Source organism: Panthera leo, chromosome A1, assembly GCF_018350215.1.
Source record: "Panthera leo isolate Ple1 chromosome A1, P.leo_Ple1_pat1.1, whole genome shotgun sequence".
In the NCBI taxonomy this organism is placed as follows: domain Eukaryota; kingdom Metazoa; phylum Chordata; class Mammalia; order Carnivora; family Felidae; genus Panthera; species Panthera leo.
This window is the reverse complement of record NC_056679.1, coordinates 20,035,309-20,053,370: the sequence shown is the minus strand read 5'-3', so window position 1 is coordinate 20,053,370 and position 18,062 is coordinate 20,035,309. Positions and strand designations below refer to the sequence as shown.

At 45.7% G+C, this 18,062-nt stretch overlaps 1 protein-coding gene across 1 annotated transcript in view; it reads left to right on the top strand.

The window, feature by feature from the left end:
• Positions 1-12,972, top strand: part of FAM124A (family with sequence similarity 124 member A) — a 98,601-nt gene extending 85,629 nt beyond the window's left edge. Inside the window, exon 4 of the mRNA XM_042909712.1 lies at positions 10,666-12,972. Within this exon, the coding sequence (XP_042765646.1) occupies positions 10,666-11,469 (804 nt within the window). The 3' untranslated portion in view covers positions 11,470-12,972. The remainder of the gene's footprint in view (positions 1-10,665) is intronic.
• Positions 12,973-18,062: the final 5,090 nt, after the last annotated feature.

Sequence of the window (18,062 nt, the reverse complement as noted above, 5' to 3'; positions counted from 1 at the left end):
CTGTCATCCCAGAGCTCAGTGCAGAGGGAGCAGACAATAATGCCTGTCACCCAGTCTTCTGCTGAAAGAGGTATATTTGCATACTTTCAAATGTGCTGCTTGAGGTTCTTGCTTTCCATCAGCCTGAATCTAGGTGCTGACTGAGATCCTCCCTCTGGGATATGCACAGGTCTTAGAGCGCCCTCAATTGTTTGGAGCAATTAGGAATAAAATGGGCTGCGTGGACAAACACAAAGTTTTTGAGATAAAGAGCTAGAGCAAGGATGAATAAGTCCTTCAGACTGGGAAGTGTGGCTCTTTTCTCTAACACAACCAACACAGAAAATCAAAAAAAAATGAACAAAAGAACATGTCCCAAACGAAATAACAAGATGAAATCTCAGAAAAAGACCTTAATGAAACAGAGATAAGTTATTAACCTGATAAAGATGCTCACTGAGCTCAGGAGAAAATGAATGAACAAAGGGAGAAGTTCAACAAAAAGAAAATATAAGAAAGTACCACATAAGGAGTCATAGAGCTGAAGAACAATTATTGAACTGAAAAATGCACTGGACGGGTTCAACAACAGACTAGATGAAGCAGAAGAAAGGATCAGTAAACTTCAAGACAGGGCTTTGGAATTCCTCCAATTAGACCAGCAAACAGAAAAAAATAAGAACAAGAGTGAAGATAGCTTAAGGAACTTATGGGACACTATGAAGCTAACTAACATTCATATTATAAGGGTCCCCAGAGGGAGAAGTGAAAAAGGAGCAGAAAATCTGACAAAATAATGGCTGAAAACATTCCTGATCTGGGGAAGGAAACAGACATCCATATCCAAGAAGTCCAGAGAGTTTCAAAGAAGATGAACCCAAAGAGACCCATGTAAGACACAGTGTAATTAAAGTGTTAAAAGTTAAAGACAAGGAGAGAATCTTAAAAGCAGAAAAACAACTTCTTACATACAAGGGAACCCCTGTAAGACCATCACTGGATTTGTCAGCAGCAACTTTGCAAGCCAGAAGTGTGTGGAATGATACACTCAAAGTGCTGAAAGGAAAAGAAAAAAACTGCCAACCAAGAATACTGGGTGAAGCTGTCCTTCAGTTGAAGAAGAGAAAGTTTTTCACACAATCAAAAGCTAGAGTTCATTACCACTAAAGCAGTCTTACAAGAAATGTTGAGGGGACTACTTTTAGTTGAAACAAAAGGATGTTAATGAGTAACAGGAAAACAAAAAAGTATAAATCTCACTGCTAAAAGTAAATATATAGTAAAATTCAGAAAAATCTAATTTTGTAAAGGTGATGGGTTCATCATTTATGATGCTAGTATGGAGGTTAAAAGACAAAGTTGTAGGAATAACTATAACTACAGTAATTTGTTATTGGATATACAGGATAAAATGATATAAATTATGGCATCAAAACAAAAATGTTGGGGTGGAGCATAAATATTTAGAGCTTTAGGATGTGTTCAAACTTATTACATTAAAATAAACTACAGTATATAAGTTGTTTTTTTGTAAGCCTCATGGTACCCCAAAGCAAAAGCCTGTAGTATATACACACAAGATAAAGAGAAAGGAATCTAAACACACCACTGCAGAAAATCATTAAGTCATAAAGGAAGAGATCAAGAAAAGAAAGGGATTATAAAACAGAAAACAGTTTTAACAAAATGGCAATAAGTACATACCTGGCCATAATGGCCTTAAATGTAAATGGGGGAACTTGGGTGATTCAGTTGGTTAAGCATCTGACTCTTGATTTCAGCTCAGGTCATGATCTCATGGTTCATGAGTTCAAGCCCTGCATTGGTCTCCATGCTGACAGTATGGAACCTGCTTGGGATTCTTTGTCTCCCTCTATCTCTGCCCCTCCCCTCCTTGCTCTCTGTCTCTATCAAAATAAATAAATAAGCAAATAAATAAGCAAGTGTGAATGGACTAAATTCTCCCCTCAAAGACAGAATGGCTGAATGGATTTTAAAAAACATATCTCTATACAAGATGTATCTATATACTACCTACAAGATGCTTCTGGACAGAAAGTAAAGGAATAAAGATTTTCCATACAAATAGAAATGGAAAGAAAGCAGGGGTAAGCTATACTTCTATCAGACAAAATAGACTTTAAGAAAGACTGTAATAAGAGACAAAGATCATTTTATAATGATTTTATAGTGTCTCATTTGTCAATGAGACAAAATGGAAATTCCACATGCTAAAATGTGCAACACAGCTACAGCATTTCTGTGACAGAAGTTCATAGAGATAAATGCCTACATCAAGAGACCACAATGAGCTCAAATAAACAACCTAACTTTACACCTCAAGAAATTAGAAAAAGAAAAAAAACCCAGATTTAGTAGAAAGGAGATAATAAAATGATCAATGAACCTAAGAAAAGCTAAAACAGAATTGACAAACCATTAGTTCAACTCATCACAAAAAAAAAACAAGGACATCCTTCAAAAAAAAAAATCAGAAATGAAAGAGATGTTAAACTGAGTACCACAGAAAAAAAGGATCATAGGAGACTACTATGAAAAATTATATGCCAGGGCACCTGGGTGGCTCAGCCAGTTAAGCATTGAACTTTGGCTCAGGTCATGACCTCACAGTTCATAACTTTGAGCCCAGCATTGGGCTTTCTCTCTGCTGTCAGCACAGAGCCTGCTTCAGATCCTGTGTCTCCCTCTCTCTCCGTCCCTCCCCTGCACACTCTATCAAAAATATTTTTTTTTAATTTTAAGAAAAGAAAGAATGGATAAATTGTCAGAAACATAAAATCTACCAAGACTAAATCATGAAGAAATAGATAATCTGAACAAACCAATTACTAATAAGGAGACTGAATGAATAATCAAAAACTTCCCAATGGAAGTCCAGGACCAGATGTCTTCACTGGTGAATTCTACCAAACATTTAATGAAGTATTAATACCAATCCTTCTCAAACTTGTCCAAAAAATAGGAGAGAAGGGAACACTCCAAACTCATTTTACGAGGCCAGCATTGCCTTGATACCAAAACCAGACAAAGATGCCACAAGAAAATTACAAATCATTATCCCTTATCAACATACATGGAAAAATCCTCAACAAAATAATATTAGCAGACTGAATTGAACAATACATTAAAAGGATTATACACCATGATCAAGGGGGGATTTATTCCAGAGATGCAAGGATAGTTCAAAATCTGCATAGCAGTGTTATATACCACATTAACAAAATGAAGGATAAAAATTGTATGGTCATTACAATAGATGCAGAAAAAGCATTTGACAGAATTCCACATTTACAAAAAAAAAAAAAAAACTGGGGTTGGGTATAGAAGCAACACACCTTAACATCATAAAGGTATATATATAACAGTTAAGCCCACTGCTAACATCATACATAGTGGTAAAACGCTGAAAACTTTTCTTCTAAGGCCAGAAACAAAAGATTCCCACTCTCCCCACATTTATTCAGTATAATATTGCAAGTCTTACATCAGTTAACGAAGACAGAGAAATAAAAGGCACCCAAATTGCAAAGAAAAAAGTAAAACTGTCACTATTGATGGATTATATACTATAAATAGAAAACCCTTAAGCCTATACCAAAAAAAACAAAAACAAAAAAACAAAAAAAGCCCTGTTAAAACTAATGAATTCAGTAATACTGCAGGATACAATATCAATATGTACAAATTTCTGGCATTTCTATACACTAATGAACTATCAGAAAGAGAAATTAAGACAATACCATTTATAATTTCATCAAAAGAATAAAGTACATAAAATGAATTTAACCAAGTTGAGAGACCTATACATTGAAAACCAAAGACATTGATGAAATTGAAGAAGACACAGATGATGGAAAGGTATTCATGCTCATGGTTTGGAAGGAAATGATCAGTATTGCCAAAAAAAAAAAAAAAATGTCCATACAGCCTAAAGCAATCTACGTATTCAGTGCAATCCTTATCAAAATCTCAATGGTATTTTTCATACACCTAGAACAAATAATCCTAAAATGTGTATGGAACCACAGAGGATCCTGAATAGCCAAAGCGATCGTAAGAAAACAACAAATCTGGGGACTTCACACTTCCTGATTCCAAACTATATTACAAAGCTATAACAATAAAAACAGTATGGTATTGGCATGAAAACAGACACAAAGAGTCATGGAACAGACTAAGGAGCCCAGAAATAAATTCACACTTATGTGGTTGGTTAATTTACAACAGTGGAGCCAAGAATATACAATGCAGAAAGGACAGTTTCTTCAGCAACTGGGACTGGGAAAATTGGACAGCCAGCCACATGCAGAAGAATGAAACTGGACCACTGTTTTATACCACACACGCAAACAAACTCGAAATGGATTAAATGCTTGAACTCAAGAACTGAAATAAGATCCCTAGAAGAAAACAGGTGGTAAGCTGCTTGACATTGGTCTTGGTGATGATTTTTTGGATTTGACACCAAAAGGAAAGGCAGCAGAAGCAAAAATAAACAGTGAGGCTGCACCCTAGAAGGCCTCTGCACAGCAGAGTAAAAGCAACCGTCAACAAAATGAAAAGGCAACCTACTGAGTGGAAGAAAATATGTATCTGGTAAGGGGTTGATATCCAGATAAAGAATTCACGTGACTCAGTAGCAGATAAACAAAAAAATCTTATTAAAAAATGGGCAGAGATGCTGAATGGAGATTTTTCTATAGGGGGCTTTCAGAGGGCCAGCAGGTACATAATACGGTGCTCACATCGCTAATCATCAGGGACATGCAAATCTAAACCACAAACGCTATCTACCACCTCCCCCCAATCAGAATGGCTGTTACCAAACAGACAAGAAACAACGTGTTCTCAAGGATGAGGAGTAAAGGCTGTGGAATGTAAATTGTTGCAGCCGCTGTGGAAAACATCATGGAGATTCCTCAAAAACTAAAAATAGAACCACCATGTGATCCAGCAGTTCCTCTCGTAAGCGTTCATCCAAAGAAAATGAAAACAGTAACGCAAAAAGATATTTGCACGCACCCTCCCACGTACACTGCAGCATTATTTAAAATAGCCAAGGTACGAAAGCCACCTATGTGCCCACCAGCAGATGAACGTGTAAAGAAAAATGGTTTTTTTTAGCCATAGAAAAAGAAGGAAATTCCACCAGTTATGACAACAGAGGGTCTATCTATGCTAAGGCAGTATGCTAAGCAAGATAAGTCAGAGAAAGAGAGGTACCATATGATCTTACTTATATGTGGATTAAAAAAAAAAAATCATAGATACAAGGAACTGACTGGTGATTGTCAGAATTGGGAGATGGGGAGTGAAGCTGTTCAAAAGATGTAAACGTTCAATTATCAAATAAGCCCTGGGGATGTAACACAGCTTGATGGCTGTAGTTAACAATACTGGGCTGTATACTGAAAGTTGCTAAGCAAATTAAAAGTTCTCATTACAGGAAAAAAAAAGTCTATCTGTGGTGATGGATTAACTAGGCTTATTTCACAATATACATAAACATCGAAAAATTATGTTGTACACCTGGAACTGATGTTATATATCAACTATATTTTAATAAGAATTGTTTTGGTAAAATAATTTTATTCAAAATTTTTTAAAGAATTTCACAAACAACATAGGCTTTGCCTGTGGGTATCCCTCTTAGTGGTTATATGGAAACTTCCCAAAGGACAGTGAAAGGAGAAGGAGGATATGTTTTTCTTTAGAACAAAAATCTGATTTCTCATGTGAACCCATTGCCCAATTTCCTTGAATTGCCCCTAATTTTTTTTTTTTTATTAGTCCCTGGGTTAAAAGCTCTATTGCTGGCTCATTACATAGCAGACAATGCCACAGTAGTTGTGTTTGTGCCAAGGACACAACAAGAAATGACCTTTCTCAGGAAGTGTGAGGATGAACATGAACTCTGGTGTGACACTGCCCAGGGTCACTGGGTCAGGGGCAGAATCCCCTTCACTGGGGAATCTACCCATGTGCCAGGGAATGAACCTACTGACACCCAGATCATTGAAAAAGATGCTTCGGCTCAGACTCCTTTACCTCCCTAACTGCAAACTGTTTATGCTCAAAGTTGCATGAGAAGCTTCTGGGTTGATTACTGCAATTTCAAGTTTTTGAGGATTTCAGAGACATAATCAGATCTCCTGGCTAGCTGCCTTAAGCAGATTCATTTATCTAATGCCATTCTGTTCCATAAATAGCAAAGGGGGGAACCACTGGCTTCCAGTGAGTCAGCTAGCCTGCACTGCTTCAAAGAGAAAGGAAGGTGACCCCGAGGTACATTGCTGCTGTCACAGAAGGCAGTCCTGAGAGACAAAAGCCAGGGCAGAGAGAGGCTTCCAAGGAAGGAGGGCACATAGGGTATTGTTTCAACTCTGGAAAGATCATCTGGGGAGGGGTTTCCTGAGACATCTCCAACCATTCATTCTCAGCCTCTAGTGTTCCTGGTCAAGTTAGACGAGCAGACGAGAGAGTCCGGAAACAGCTACCGCAGCCAGGAGGACACAAGAAAGCAGCTCCGTGTTTGGTCTACGCGACTTGTCTTTCAGACAGACAAGACCCTGCTTCTTCTGTACAGAGCTGGGGAATACCACCAGGGAATACCAGATGTGCTGCAAACACATCCCACGTGTGCTCAGCCCGAGAGCTGGGGTGTGGAGGCTCGCAGCCACCCTCCTGCAGCTCCCTGCCCCCAGACCCTGTCATTACCACCAGCCAACACCGGTCCAGTTGGAGCCCCACCTGCCCAGCTGGCACTTCCACGGTGCACCTGGGCCCCCCTCTGGTGACAAACACCAGGTGCCTCCTCCTCTCTTCAAAGCAGCATAATTTAGGGTTTATCTGAATTCCTGCCTTCATAATGGAGTAAAAATAAGAGAGCACAGGTAGGTTTGTTAAACAAGCACAGCGATGACAATACCTGCCATCAAGTGTTCCTCCTCTGCCAGTTGTTCCTGGTTTTAAGTCAAAGTTAACACCACACTGTCCCTGACAGCGGAAAGATTGAGATGTCTCCTAGCACTTTCTTTCTTGGGAACCTTGGCCTTTGGCTTCTCAGGAAGTAATATTCAGAGGCTCCCTTTTTCAAGCATACTGAGAATGCAAACATGCTCGCCAAGAGCGTGCACCTCGAATAAGGCTCCAAAGATGGAAGTGATAGGGTAATGTGTAAGAAAATTTCCAAATAAGAAAATACACTGGGGCACCCCGGGGAATTGGCCCTGATAGACATTTTAATTAATAAACATTGCCTCTCCCCTCCCAAAGCATCCTCCATCCCCGAGGACTTCCTTCTGTAAAGAGCTTCATGATTTATCTTCTCTTGTTTGGCCAAACTCCAGCGAGTAAGAAAATCAGTTTGCCTCCCCGACAGCCACCTCGCTGTGATACCTCTTGGGCACAGCTGTGCCTTCAGAGGCTGCTCCTGTCCCCATCCCAAAGGTAGGACTCTTCATGCTTACCCTTCCAGAGTCAGAAGGGCTGGGTGGGAGTCCGGGAGATGCCGGAGCATGGAGAAGCAAGCCCTACTGAGTGGATCAGACCTCCAGCAGGAACCAGCTCGGCTCCAAGTCTTCTTGCCATGTTCAGCAAGGTCCCCCGTGCACATAAAAGCTGGGGCTGCTGCAAACTGAAGTGTCATGGTGAGGACAGCCTTGTGGAGCGCTATCTTTAGAAGACTGACACCGAACCCACTTACAACCTGCACTAAAAGCACTCTGCGTCACATTCTTCAAGCGTCAATAATTTCAGACCGTCAGAAATCTCAATTGCCGCTTTCACCTTTAGCTCCTTAAGCCACCCTTGGCAGAATGATTTGGGAATTTCAGGATGCTCTCCAGAGCCTGGAGGGCAGGAGTAGAATCGGCAGGACAAGGGTACACATCCATGCTACAGGATGTAGAGACTGAGAATTAAGGAGAGGATCAGGAAGGGTGGACAGCAAAGCCATACAAAATCCTGAATATCTGAACTGATGTTTAAGAAACTCATGCGAGCAAGTGAAAATGCAGCTTACTTGACATGAATCTTAAAAAGTGAAAGACTACAGCAGTATCTTCCAAATGCTCTTTCTGCCACCAGTCTTGCCCCCCCTCCCCATCCAGTCCTTTCTCCTTTAGCCTGCTGCCACAGATTTGGCCATGCCACCATCTTGCTTTCAGGCCTTTGGGTTTTGAAATGCAGGTGCCTTATACATACTACATGATTTGGGGCCCACCACAAGACTCCTCTCGCCTCTCAGAGCTCACCTCTTGGCTTTGGTTCTTGCCTCCAGCCTCTGATCAGGCTGCTTTTGTGCCTGAGTGTGCTTCCATGCTTCACCTGTTGCCCTCCAGGTGGCAAACACTTCTTCCACTTCTAAGATTTCATCCAAGTGTGACCCTACCTTTCCCCATGCTGCCTCACCCCTATTCAACCTCTCCCTCCTCTGTGCCTTAATATGGCTTGTATATTGCCATTCGCTTTATCATCAGAGCTCACTTTATTATACTTGAACATTGTATTGTTAATTGTTGGGGGCTAAGACCATGTCTTACGCAAAATTATCTGGCCTGGCCCTCCAGACATTTCTCACACCAAAGAGCACATAGAAAATGATAATAATATTTATATAGTGCAACAGGCTGCTGGTGAAAGAGATCCAGATCTCAGCTCGCCTTTGATAACCCATTCAAAGCATAAACACACCAGTGAGGAAGCCCTGCATAAAAGACCCTCCTTGATGTTGATTGAAAGAATGAGTCAGTGAGTCTGTTTATAAGATTAAGAGATATCAGGGCCCCTGGGTGGTTCAGCCATTAAGCATCTGACTCTTGATTTTGGCTCAGGTCACGATCTCATGGCCGTGGTATCAAGCCCCACATCAGCGCAGATCCTGTTTGGGATTCTTTCTCTCCCTCTGTGCCCCTCCCCCACATGCGCGTGCTCTCTCTCAAAATAAATTTTAAAACTTTAAAAAAAAAGATTGCAATATCTGCAATTAGGCAAAGATCTTAGAAATCGATGAAAGGAATGGTCATATATTCATATATTTGTTGGTCAAAATAACTCCAACAATTAAGACTTCAACATAAAGAGAAGTATGTAGATTTCTTACCCAGTTAGTCAAGGTCTCCTTGACCACTATGGCACTAGACTCCATTTGCAACTTATCTTCTGTCACTGCTTTTCATGCACCTGCACTGTAATCAAGCCAGACTACCAGTGCCCCCTGCAAGTTCCTTGCTTACCTGCCAACAGTCAGCCTCTGTTTGAGTTGGCCTCTCTCCAGAACAGCCTCCTCTCCACTCATGCCATCCACCAGGAGAACAGCTGCCCATCTCAAAGGCTCACCTTGAGGGCCACCTCCCCTGAAGACTCCTCTGCTCCTACCGGGTAGGCATGGTCTTGCCCTCATAGCCCTATTATTGTGCCCGTCATCACAGTCTCGTTCTTGTCTGACCAATTTCTTTTTTGTCTCCTATCCTTTCAATGAAATGTAAGTTTCATGCGGTCAAAGACTGAGTCTCATCGCAGTCCTTCCTCCTTTGCCTGTAACAGATGCACGATAAATGTATATTACATTCAACTATTTCCCAAGTGGCTGTGGGAAGACTCAGTTCCCATTTAATAGGGAGGTAAGAGTGCTTGTTGTGTAGGGAAGGGCCGGTGTCTCATAGCCTGCTGGGTGCCAGGAAATATCTCTGATAGTAAACCATCCTCCTAATCCTTATCTCAAGGATTCATAAATCAGATGATCCTGTACTTAATAGAGCCAAACCTGCTAGTCCCAAAACCATTATTTCATGGAAACTTGGCATAGTAAGGTTGGCCCGTAAGCTTGGGCACTGAGCTAGGCCAGGCGGAGAATCTCAGAGAAGCAGACCCAAGTGCGAATGTGCAGCGGAAAGAGAAGTCCCCAGTTCTGTGCAACGGAAGCAGGTTCCTGGTGCGCCACAGGGAGGGTGGGGGAATAGCACAACAGGGTGAGGTGTTAAAGGCAGAGAGACGGCTTATCCAAGGTCTGTGGGGCATCCACGGTGTCAGGCAGTAGTCAGCAGCCCCTTTCCTGTCCAGGTCCTGGAAGGCAAGGTCTGTGGAGGATCGGTGGCCCCAGACGGCAAGTAAATAAATGCTAATTTCCTGATAGCCCCTCACTCGTCACAGATATACTGCCCTGAGCCACGGGCCACCCCTAGGATATGTCCTGGCAATCACACATGTACTAGAATCAAGTCCCGTGTTTTCTGAGCTGAGATGCTCTGTGCTACCCCACCCTGATCGCCCTCATCTTCCCATGAGTTACATGCAAATAGTGGTGCTCTGGTTGGAGAGAAACACATCCTCCCAGCATCCTGTTTGCACTTACTGGTAATTCTTATCTCCCTCCTCCGTGCGCAGCCCAACCCTCATTCTTGTGGCTAATCCGCTGAGCAAGCAGTTACTCCCTGCAAGGCCAGGGCCTGCATCTCCTCCCAGGTTCAGAGAGGGCTCCTCGGGCTGAGATGAGCCACACTCTCCCCAGCTCTGCCGCCTCTGTCTTCGCGTTAGAGTTCGGAGAAGGAAATTCCTGGTCTTGTTTGATGGCCGTGACCCTGCTGGAATTTTCCAGTGACCAGGAAGTGTGTCTCGTGACAGTCCCGCCCACCGCTAACCTGATGCGCCCTCTTCCCCCTACAGGCGCAAAGGGTGCACAGGAAGTTTCCGAAACCCGGCAGAACTCAGCCCCCGTCAGAGCAGAGACCTCATCCCGCGCCTCCGCCCAGCACCGCGGCCCCGGCCCCGGCCCCGAGCAGCACACCTGGCGGCAGCCAGCAGCCCCTGCCGGAAGGGTCACACCTGGGGCCCGGCCCCACGGGCCTGCCTCCTGGGCCCCAACGAGCCAGCGGCCCTCCCAGCCTCCCCTGGTCTTTCCAGAGAAGCAAGTCCTTGTTTTGTTTGCCCACGGGAGACCCCTCCCCGGGCTCCTCGGCCCTACCACAGTGGTTCTCAAACACAGGTGACGCGGGGCACAGGGCATCGGAGTGGAGGCATGGCTGCCTCCTCTCCATCGATGACTTGGAGGGGGCCCAGGAGACGGACGTGGACACGGGCCTCCGCCTGTCCTCCTCGGACCTCTCTGTGGTCTCTGCGTATTCCGCACCCAGTAGGTTCTGCGGCACCGGGGAAGCAGCCCTCCCCTCTGCAAGATGCGGCGGCCACTGGTCCAAGCCCAGGGGTTCCAGAGACGGACCACTGCCCGCTGGGGGCGGGGTGACCGCAGACACCTCCTGGGCTTCCCTCCCTTTCTTCACCAAAGGGCCCGCCAGCTCCTCCGCGACAGCTGCTGCTTCTCCCACTGCTTCCGGCCCCTCCTCGCTGACAGAGTCCGCGCCGGAGCCTCCCTGTGCTGCTCCCAGCGCCGAGCAGACCGGCGGGGATGCCCCACCGCCCCCAGCGTTGGCCGGACCTGTGGACAATGCCATGGAGGAATTCTACATCTGAACACCCTCTGCCCTTGCTTTTCAGACACACTGGCTCGGGTCCTACCGGCCCCGCTGGGGCCCGAACCCCGCCCGCGTTCTCAGCCCCGCTCCCCGGTCTGTCTGGGATCCGGCTCATCACACGTTGGCCGCACGGCCCATGCTTACCTGAGAAGGGGCAGGTTTCTAGACACTCGGTGGAAAAATACCAGCGTTTTTATGCAAATAAATTCTCAAGCTTCTGTTGTAAAACTTTTTTGAATCCTCCGTTCCCTTTGAGATACGGTCTAGTGCACTTAATACAATTTAAATGCTTCCTATAATTATTTGAAATGAAAAGAAAACCTAGTCAGCCGGAGCTGATTTGGCAATTTTTCATGCTGTGAGGGAAAAACAATTAAAGCCAAAACGTTGAATGTGGGAAAGATACTAAGTGACCTGTAGGAGAGATTAGTGCACCATAACGTAACGTACAGCTTACTGGATTCTGCGTACGTATTTGCATTACCAGGGACCAGTGGCCCTGAGAATTTCCAGGGAGTGCTTAATAGTGAAAAACCTCAGCTTGATAAAACAGTAAACATATATCAGACTATGGTGGCGTCTCACTTGGATGCCGTGCGACATCGGGAAATCGGGATTTATGCGAAGGTAGCTAATATATTTTAGAAGGATTTATCCTGAGTGACAGACTCTGTGATTTGAGTTCCCCAAACCAGACTGGCATCCACCTTTCAGTGACACCTTCACCGTAACAAGGAGAGTCTGCGGAGGACCACTCCACTACCCGGATTTATTTGGATCACTGCAGAATTGCTCATTGGAGTAGGTAGTGTTAAGATTCTTCAACTTTAAAACCCACAGTCCAAGGGCTACGTATATACGTCTCTATATAAATGACAGGAGCCACATTTTATACCACTGTCTCCAATAAACGTGCATTGTCACACACCCTGATCTTTTCGTCCTTAAATAATTTGTAACATTTTTTAAGCGGCATTTCGATTGCACAGATTAATAAATGCCCCCGTCTTCTCCAAATGGGAAGCTTTACAGGAAATGCCGCCCTGGACGAACACTTTCATTGCTAGCCTCCCATGAGTACATAGAAGCCTTAACTGAAGCAGGAGCTCTAGCCCAACCTTAGCCTTTTCTGCCTGTTGTCTGCCTCTGTCAAGCTTGAATGGTAGTTCAGTGTCACCTTTCTCACTCCAGTGAGGGTATGTTTACAGTTCCAAACGCAGCAGTGCCAAGTGCTTTCACCTTTGGGAAAGAAGGGCATGGATTTATTTGCCTTGCTCATTTCCTCATCGGGTGCTCCTCGCCTACACGACTCGTAACCCAGCTCTCACCTCTCTGGAAGTGCCCAGACCAGTCCAGACACCGCCTCAGAATCCTCGTCGACACTGTCCTCCAAGCTGCCGTTAAGCCTTTGCCTTCCCTGTAACGAGAAGCTCAGATCCTGTCCCAAACATCCTGGATATTCCCGGCCTCCCAAATCATAATATGCTCCATTTTAAGTAAAAACATGATCTCTTATAATTCTGGGCCAGGAGAGAGCAAACTTTTTTCTAGAAAGGGCTAGGTAATGAACATGTTAGGTTTTGCCAGCCATTGGGTTTCTGTTGCAACTACTCAACTCTGTCATCACAGTGCGAAAGCAGCCATGGAAGATGTGTACGTGAATGGGCGTGGCTGAGTTCCAGTAGAGCTTTCTTCACAAGAACCGGCCTAAGCCTCGTGCTGGACTGAGGTTGATTTACGATCTCGGGCACAGTCCACAGTAAAGCTTCTCAGTCTGCAGCCCTCTGCTGCTGTGGGGTCCTCACGTCATGCCAGTGACTACAGAACCACAGGGCTCAGAGCAGTGAGGGACTTCTTTCTGCTGAGATGGTTCCTAGAAAGCCACTAGCTGTGTACCTCCCCTCCGGAAATGTGACTCACGGCAGCTGAGGATGAGAAACATGTTAACGTTAGGAAAGAGAAAACTCCGAGGTGTCGATGCAGCCTCTGAGGAACAGGAGGCAAGCTCATGCGTAGCAAAGGTCCACGAGACATAAAGAAGTGGACCAACTGCCAAGTTTGGTTCCTCCTGGCTTCCCCCCCCTACCAGTACCCTTATTATACTTGCATGCACCCCCAGGATTGCTTCGGAGCCCAACCCTGATGCTGTCTGATCCGATCCCTTCTTTGTGACCCACCCTCGGCACAGTCCAGTCTACCCAGTTCAGCGACCCCAAAGGATGTCAGCGATGCCATTTAAAAGCAGGAAACGCAAGATGCCCCTGTAACACAAGGGGAGCACTGAGGGAAGCCCACTACACACATTCATGCATCCCCCCCCCCCCCCGCCTTCCCTCCCAGGCTGTGGTCAGAAGTGCCCGTACACCCTGTGCAGAAGAATGTCACAGAGAGATGTTGACAAAGCCCCAGCTTCAACTTCTGGCTGTGCACCAGCATTTTCCTCATCCAGGAAGTCTCCTGACACGCACTGGGGGATCCTCATTACTTTTGTCGTGATAGATGCTGACATACTGTAAATGCTCAATAAATTTGTTCAATTGAAACACACGAGGCAGTCTCAAATTATTTCCCTCCTGGATTAGGCTCTGTGGTGTAGGAAATCTAGATTTTAGCCCTAGTTTTTTGTCATTTAATGGAGCCCAATCTCTTGTTGACCTTATATCTCCCCCCAGCGTTGCACAGGCGGTGGGGCATGGTGCCACATGTCCTGGTCTAGGACAACCCATCTCTTGTCTCTTTTCCAAAAAGACTCCCCAAATTACTGCTTACGGTCCCACCGTGGTCTACTCTAAATACCACCCAGTATGGGCTAGAAAGATCAAATGCTTCTTAGGTAGTTCCTAACTGACCTGCCAGCCCCTACAGAAATCATCTTGGGTCACCCATGGGGGGTGGGTTGGTGAGCTACCAAAGATAATTTTGTGATCGGAGGGCTGACGTGTGTACAAAATGGAATATAGTCCTGGGTGTTCTTTGAGCCCTGTGACCCAAGAACAGGGGAACGGTCACACGGAAGTCAGTGGGACCGTGCTGTAAAGTACGTTCCAAGTAAGACCAAATGTTTACTTTTATTGGGAAAACCATGTAAATCAGGAAAAATACAGGAGTCTTTCTTTCCCCCTGCTGGAGTCTGTGTAGATGAATGAATTCTCCAATTCATCAGGTAAGAAACACCTAAGTAGATTCAGAATTCCTGGAAGAGATTCTTTAGGACAAATAAAAGTAATCGTGAAGAGCTCCTCTCTCCCAAACCCCCAGAATGCTATCAACGAGCCATTGTGGTCAATGATCTCAAATCTGAATTTCAGGAGAGCAGTGGAGAGAGCTGAATAGTCCTCTTTCCCCCTCCCTGCCCACCACATCTCTCTGTGTTTCTGGTCTCAACACAAATGCCTCTTATGATTTATAGGGTTCTGTTTCTCTTTAATTCCTTGGAAATACAATTGATCAGATACGGTAGAGGCTTGAGAAAAATAACATGAGAAATTGACTTTACATTATAAAAATGGATTCAGGAGGGGTCAGAACCTGAATTTAAAGATTTTTATATAATTAAACTCTTCCCACTTTTACTGAAGGCTGTTTTCTAATCCTGGGCATAGAAGTCTAGATACAAAATGTCTTTAAATCACATAATTTGAGTGAATAACGGAAGAAATATCAATGGTAATTGTTGGCACACTTTGGTCTTTAATAATTTTTCTAGAGATGTGATAACTATTGTCCAATTATGTGCCCAAAATTAGGATCAACATATCCATTTCAGAAGTCTCCAGAGTTATTTGGTGAAACTGAAAAGGCCCCTTCTCTGGGTCCCTATGGCATGCTTTCTGAACTCTCCATCTGTGATGAGGGTCCCACTCCCAGCTGCCTAAGATGATATAGAAAAAATGCTTAGATAGATGAGGCACAGGCCCCAACTGGCCTAGTCCAGTTGGAGATTGCTGCAACCACCCCGTTATTTGAAACACTGGTCTTATAAGTTGAGCATCTGGAAGAAGCCAGCCAGGTTCCCCGAGGTCAGCCTTGCCCAATCTCTAGAACAAAGCTCAGAGCATTTTGGAACAGGAGCAACTCCACATGTGTGTGGCACAGTCCAAGAAAGGGCCTGATGAACGAAATCCTTCAGGCCAACTCACCTCCCTAGCTAGCTGGCTGTGGGAAAGCTTTGGTGCCACCTGCTGGCCGCCATGCCCAGGAGGGCCAGCAACCACCCTTTTCGTTGAAGACGGCTCCACCCAGATGAACAAGAAAGCATTTCATTTCCACTTATTATTCTGCATTTATTTTATTTCTACAAGGTATCACAGCAACTGAAATCACGACTGAAGACAATGCAAATAGAAGTAGAAAAGCAGGGCTAAGGGCTAAAGGGTCCATAAATATGCCAACCATAACGAAAGAAAAACCTAACTGTTGTGGATGACTCTCCCAGAAGCCAAAGCAAAAAGGGAAACGTGAGTAGCCTGGTTCTCACATAGGATTTGAAAATCTAGTGACATTGCCTTAAATTCATTATAATTTAAGTTGCCTTGATGGTATTCCTCAATGGGAACCAAGTTTTCCTTAGCACAGATTTCTAAAAATCACTTAGGGATTTCCAGGAGTGATTTTCTCTCAAGGGATACTAGTTTGGTCCAAGTTGATAGCTTTCTTGATTGAAGGATGGAATTTACAAGATCTGGAGGAGCAGACACAACCATGGGTTGACTGAGCCTTGCTAGACATCTCCAGCCACACTGTGGGGAGAGGGCAGAGAGCCTGAAGGGTGGCTTCCTCCACTCTGGAGACCAAATCTATAGTTTGGCACGTGGAGGGCAGGTGATGAGGCCAACATCCCACTGAGAAAGCAGAGGCTTCTACCCATGGTTTTCGCCTACACGCATAGAGAGACCACATCTTCTGGAGGCCCCTCTGCATCCTCACCCATGCTCTGTGGTTCCAAAGTCTACTCCACTCTCTACCCCTCTCCCTGGCACTTGGAAGCCCTTCCTGATAAGTTACAGATCCCCTCAGCATCCCTCCCCGAGCTTCCTGAGAATTGATACAAATTCAGGTCCCCGTACTTCTTTCTTCATTGCTCTGAAGAGATTCACTTATTCATCCAACAAGCATTTACTGAGCTCCACTACGTGTCAGGCTGGGTGCTCAGGACCCGGGACTGACAGAAGAGATGTCATCTCTCCCTCAGAGAACCAGCCGCCCCTACTACCATCATTAATGTTTAGATTTTATAGTCCCGCTGATCGCTCTGATGGAATTAACCTCTGGTGCAAGTACCTACGTGTTCAGATTTTGGCATCAAGCAGGCCTGGCTTCCAATTCTGACCATCACCCACTGTGTGAGCTGAGGGCAAGTTATTTCACTCTCCTGGGCCTCAGTTTCACCATCTGTAAGATACGGACAACAATACCTACCTTGGGGGATAATTAGGAGACTTAAATTGCGTAATTTGCATGAAAGCCCTGCGATGCCTACAGCACAGCCATACTGAGTGAAGGCTGAGGTTCTTTCCTCTTACACTGGGGCTGCAGGATGGCACGTGTTCTGACCCCGGGGCTCCAGGCTCCTCACATTCCCAAGTGCAGGGAGCACGGTGAGGGCTGGCTTCCCAGCGCTTTTTAAAACACAAGTTCCGCTGTCCCCTCGCCACTCTCTGGACGATTCCCCCCCCGACAGGAAAATGCCTGTCCGTCATCACATCCTCAGCTTCCCGGCTTCTGTCTCTCCTCCATCTCAAGCGGCTGCCGGCAAAGCCAGACCTTGTGCTTGTGCCCACCTGCCGCCGCTGCTGCTCCCAGATCTCCAGCTGAGCTTCCCTTCGCCAACCCCCAACGCCTCAAGCCTGTGCAACCCGTTGTGCCTTCCCGCCTCTTCTCTCCTTCGGGCGCCGCGGGCCGTGTGGCACCTGCAACGCTCCCCTCTGTCCTGTCCCTGCAAGCACTGGCCCGGCCTCACTGCCCGGCCTCCCCGGGGCGGGGGGCTCACCCGTCCACCCAACCTTCATCGCTGCTTGGCCAACTTCCACGCAACTCACAGGCTCCAACCGTCCACACCTGCTCCGACTTGCCAACCGCCCCTCAACTGCCTGGGTTTGCACTGCCCTCAGCAGCGAGCCTGCCCCCTATCCGGCCACGACCAGAACTGCCCACCATCCCCTCCGCCTCCTTCCTCATCACCTGCCGTGTGTCTGATTCTCATCAGAGAGGACACAACACTAATGGGTAGAACGGATTGACCGCCAGGTCCTCTGCCCTTGGACGTGGTTTAAAGACCGGAAATGCAGCCCAGCTCAACAGAGGAAGCTGATCTGTTGAGCAAGGAGAGTCCTGGTCCTATTTCCACTCCGACAGTTATGTTCCACTTCCTGCAAAATGAGCCTCCTGTGTCCTATACAAGTAAATCACCCCATGCCAGCAGCTCTGGAATTCTCCTTAGCCATAAAGCTCAGTGGCAGTCTGGGTGTATGACCTGAGCTGGCTGTGCGGACCCACAGGGACCCCTTTGCTTCTTTGGTCAGTGTCCGAGCTCACGGCCCTGCCCCGTACTTCCCAGGAGTGATTCCCTGTCCAGCTTCGCCTTTGTGCCTT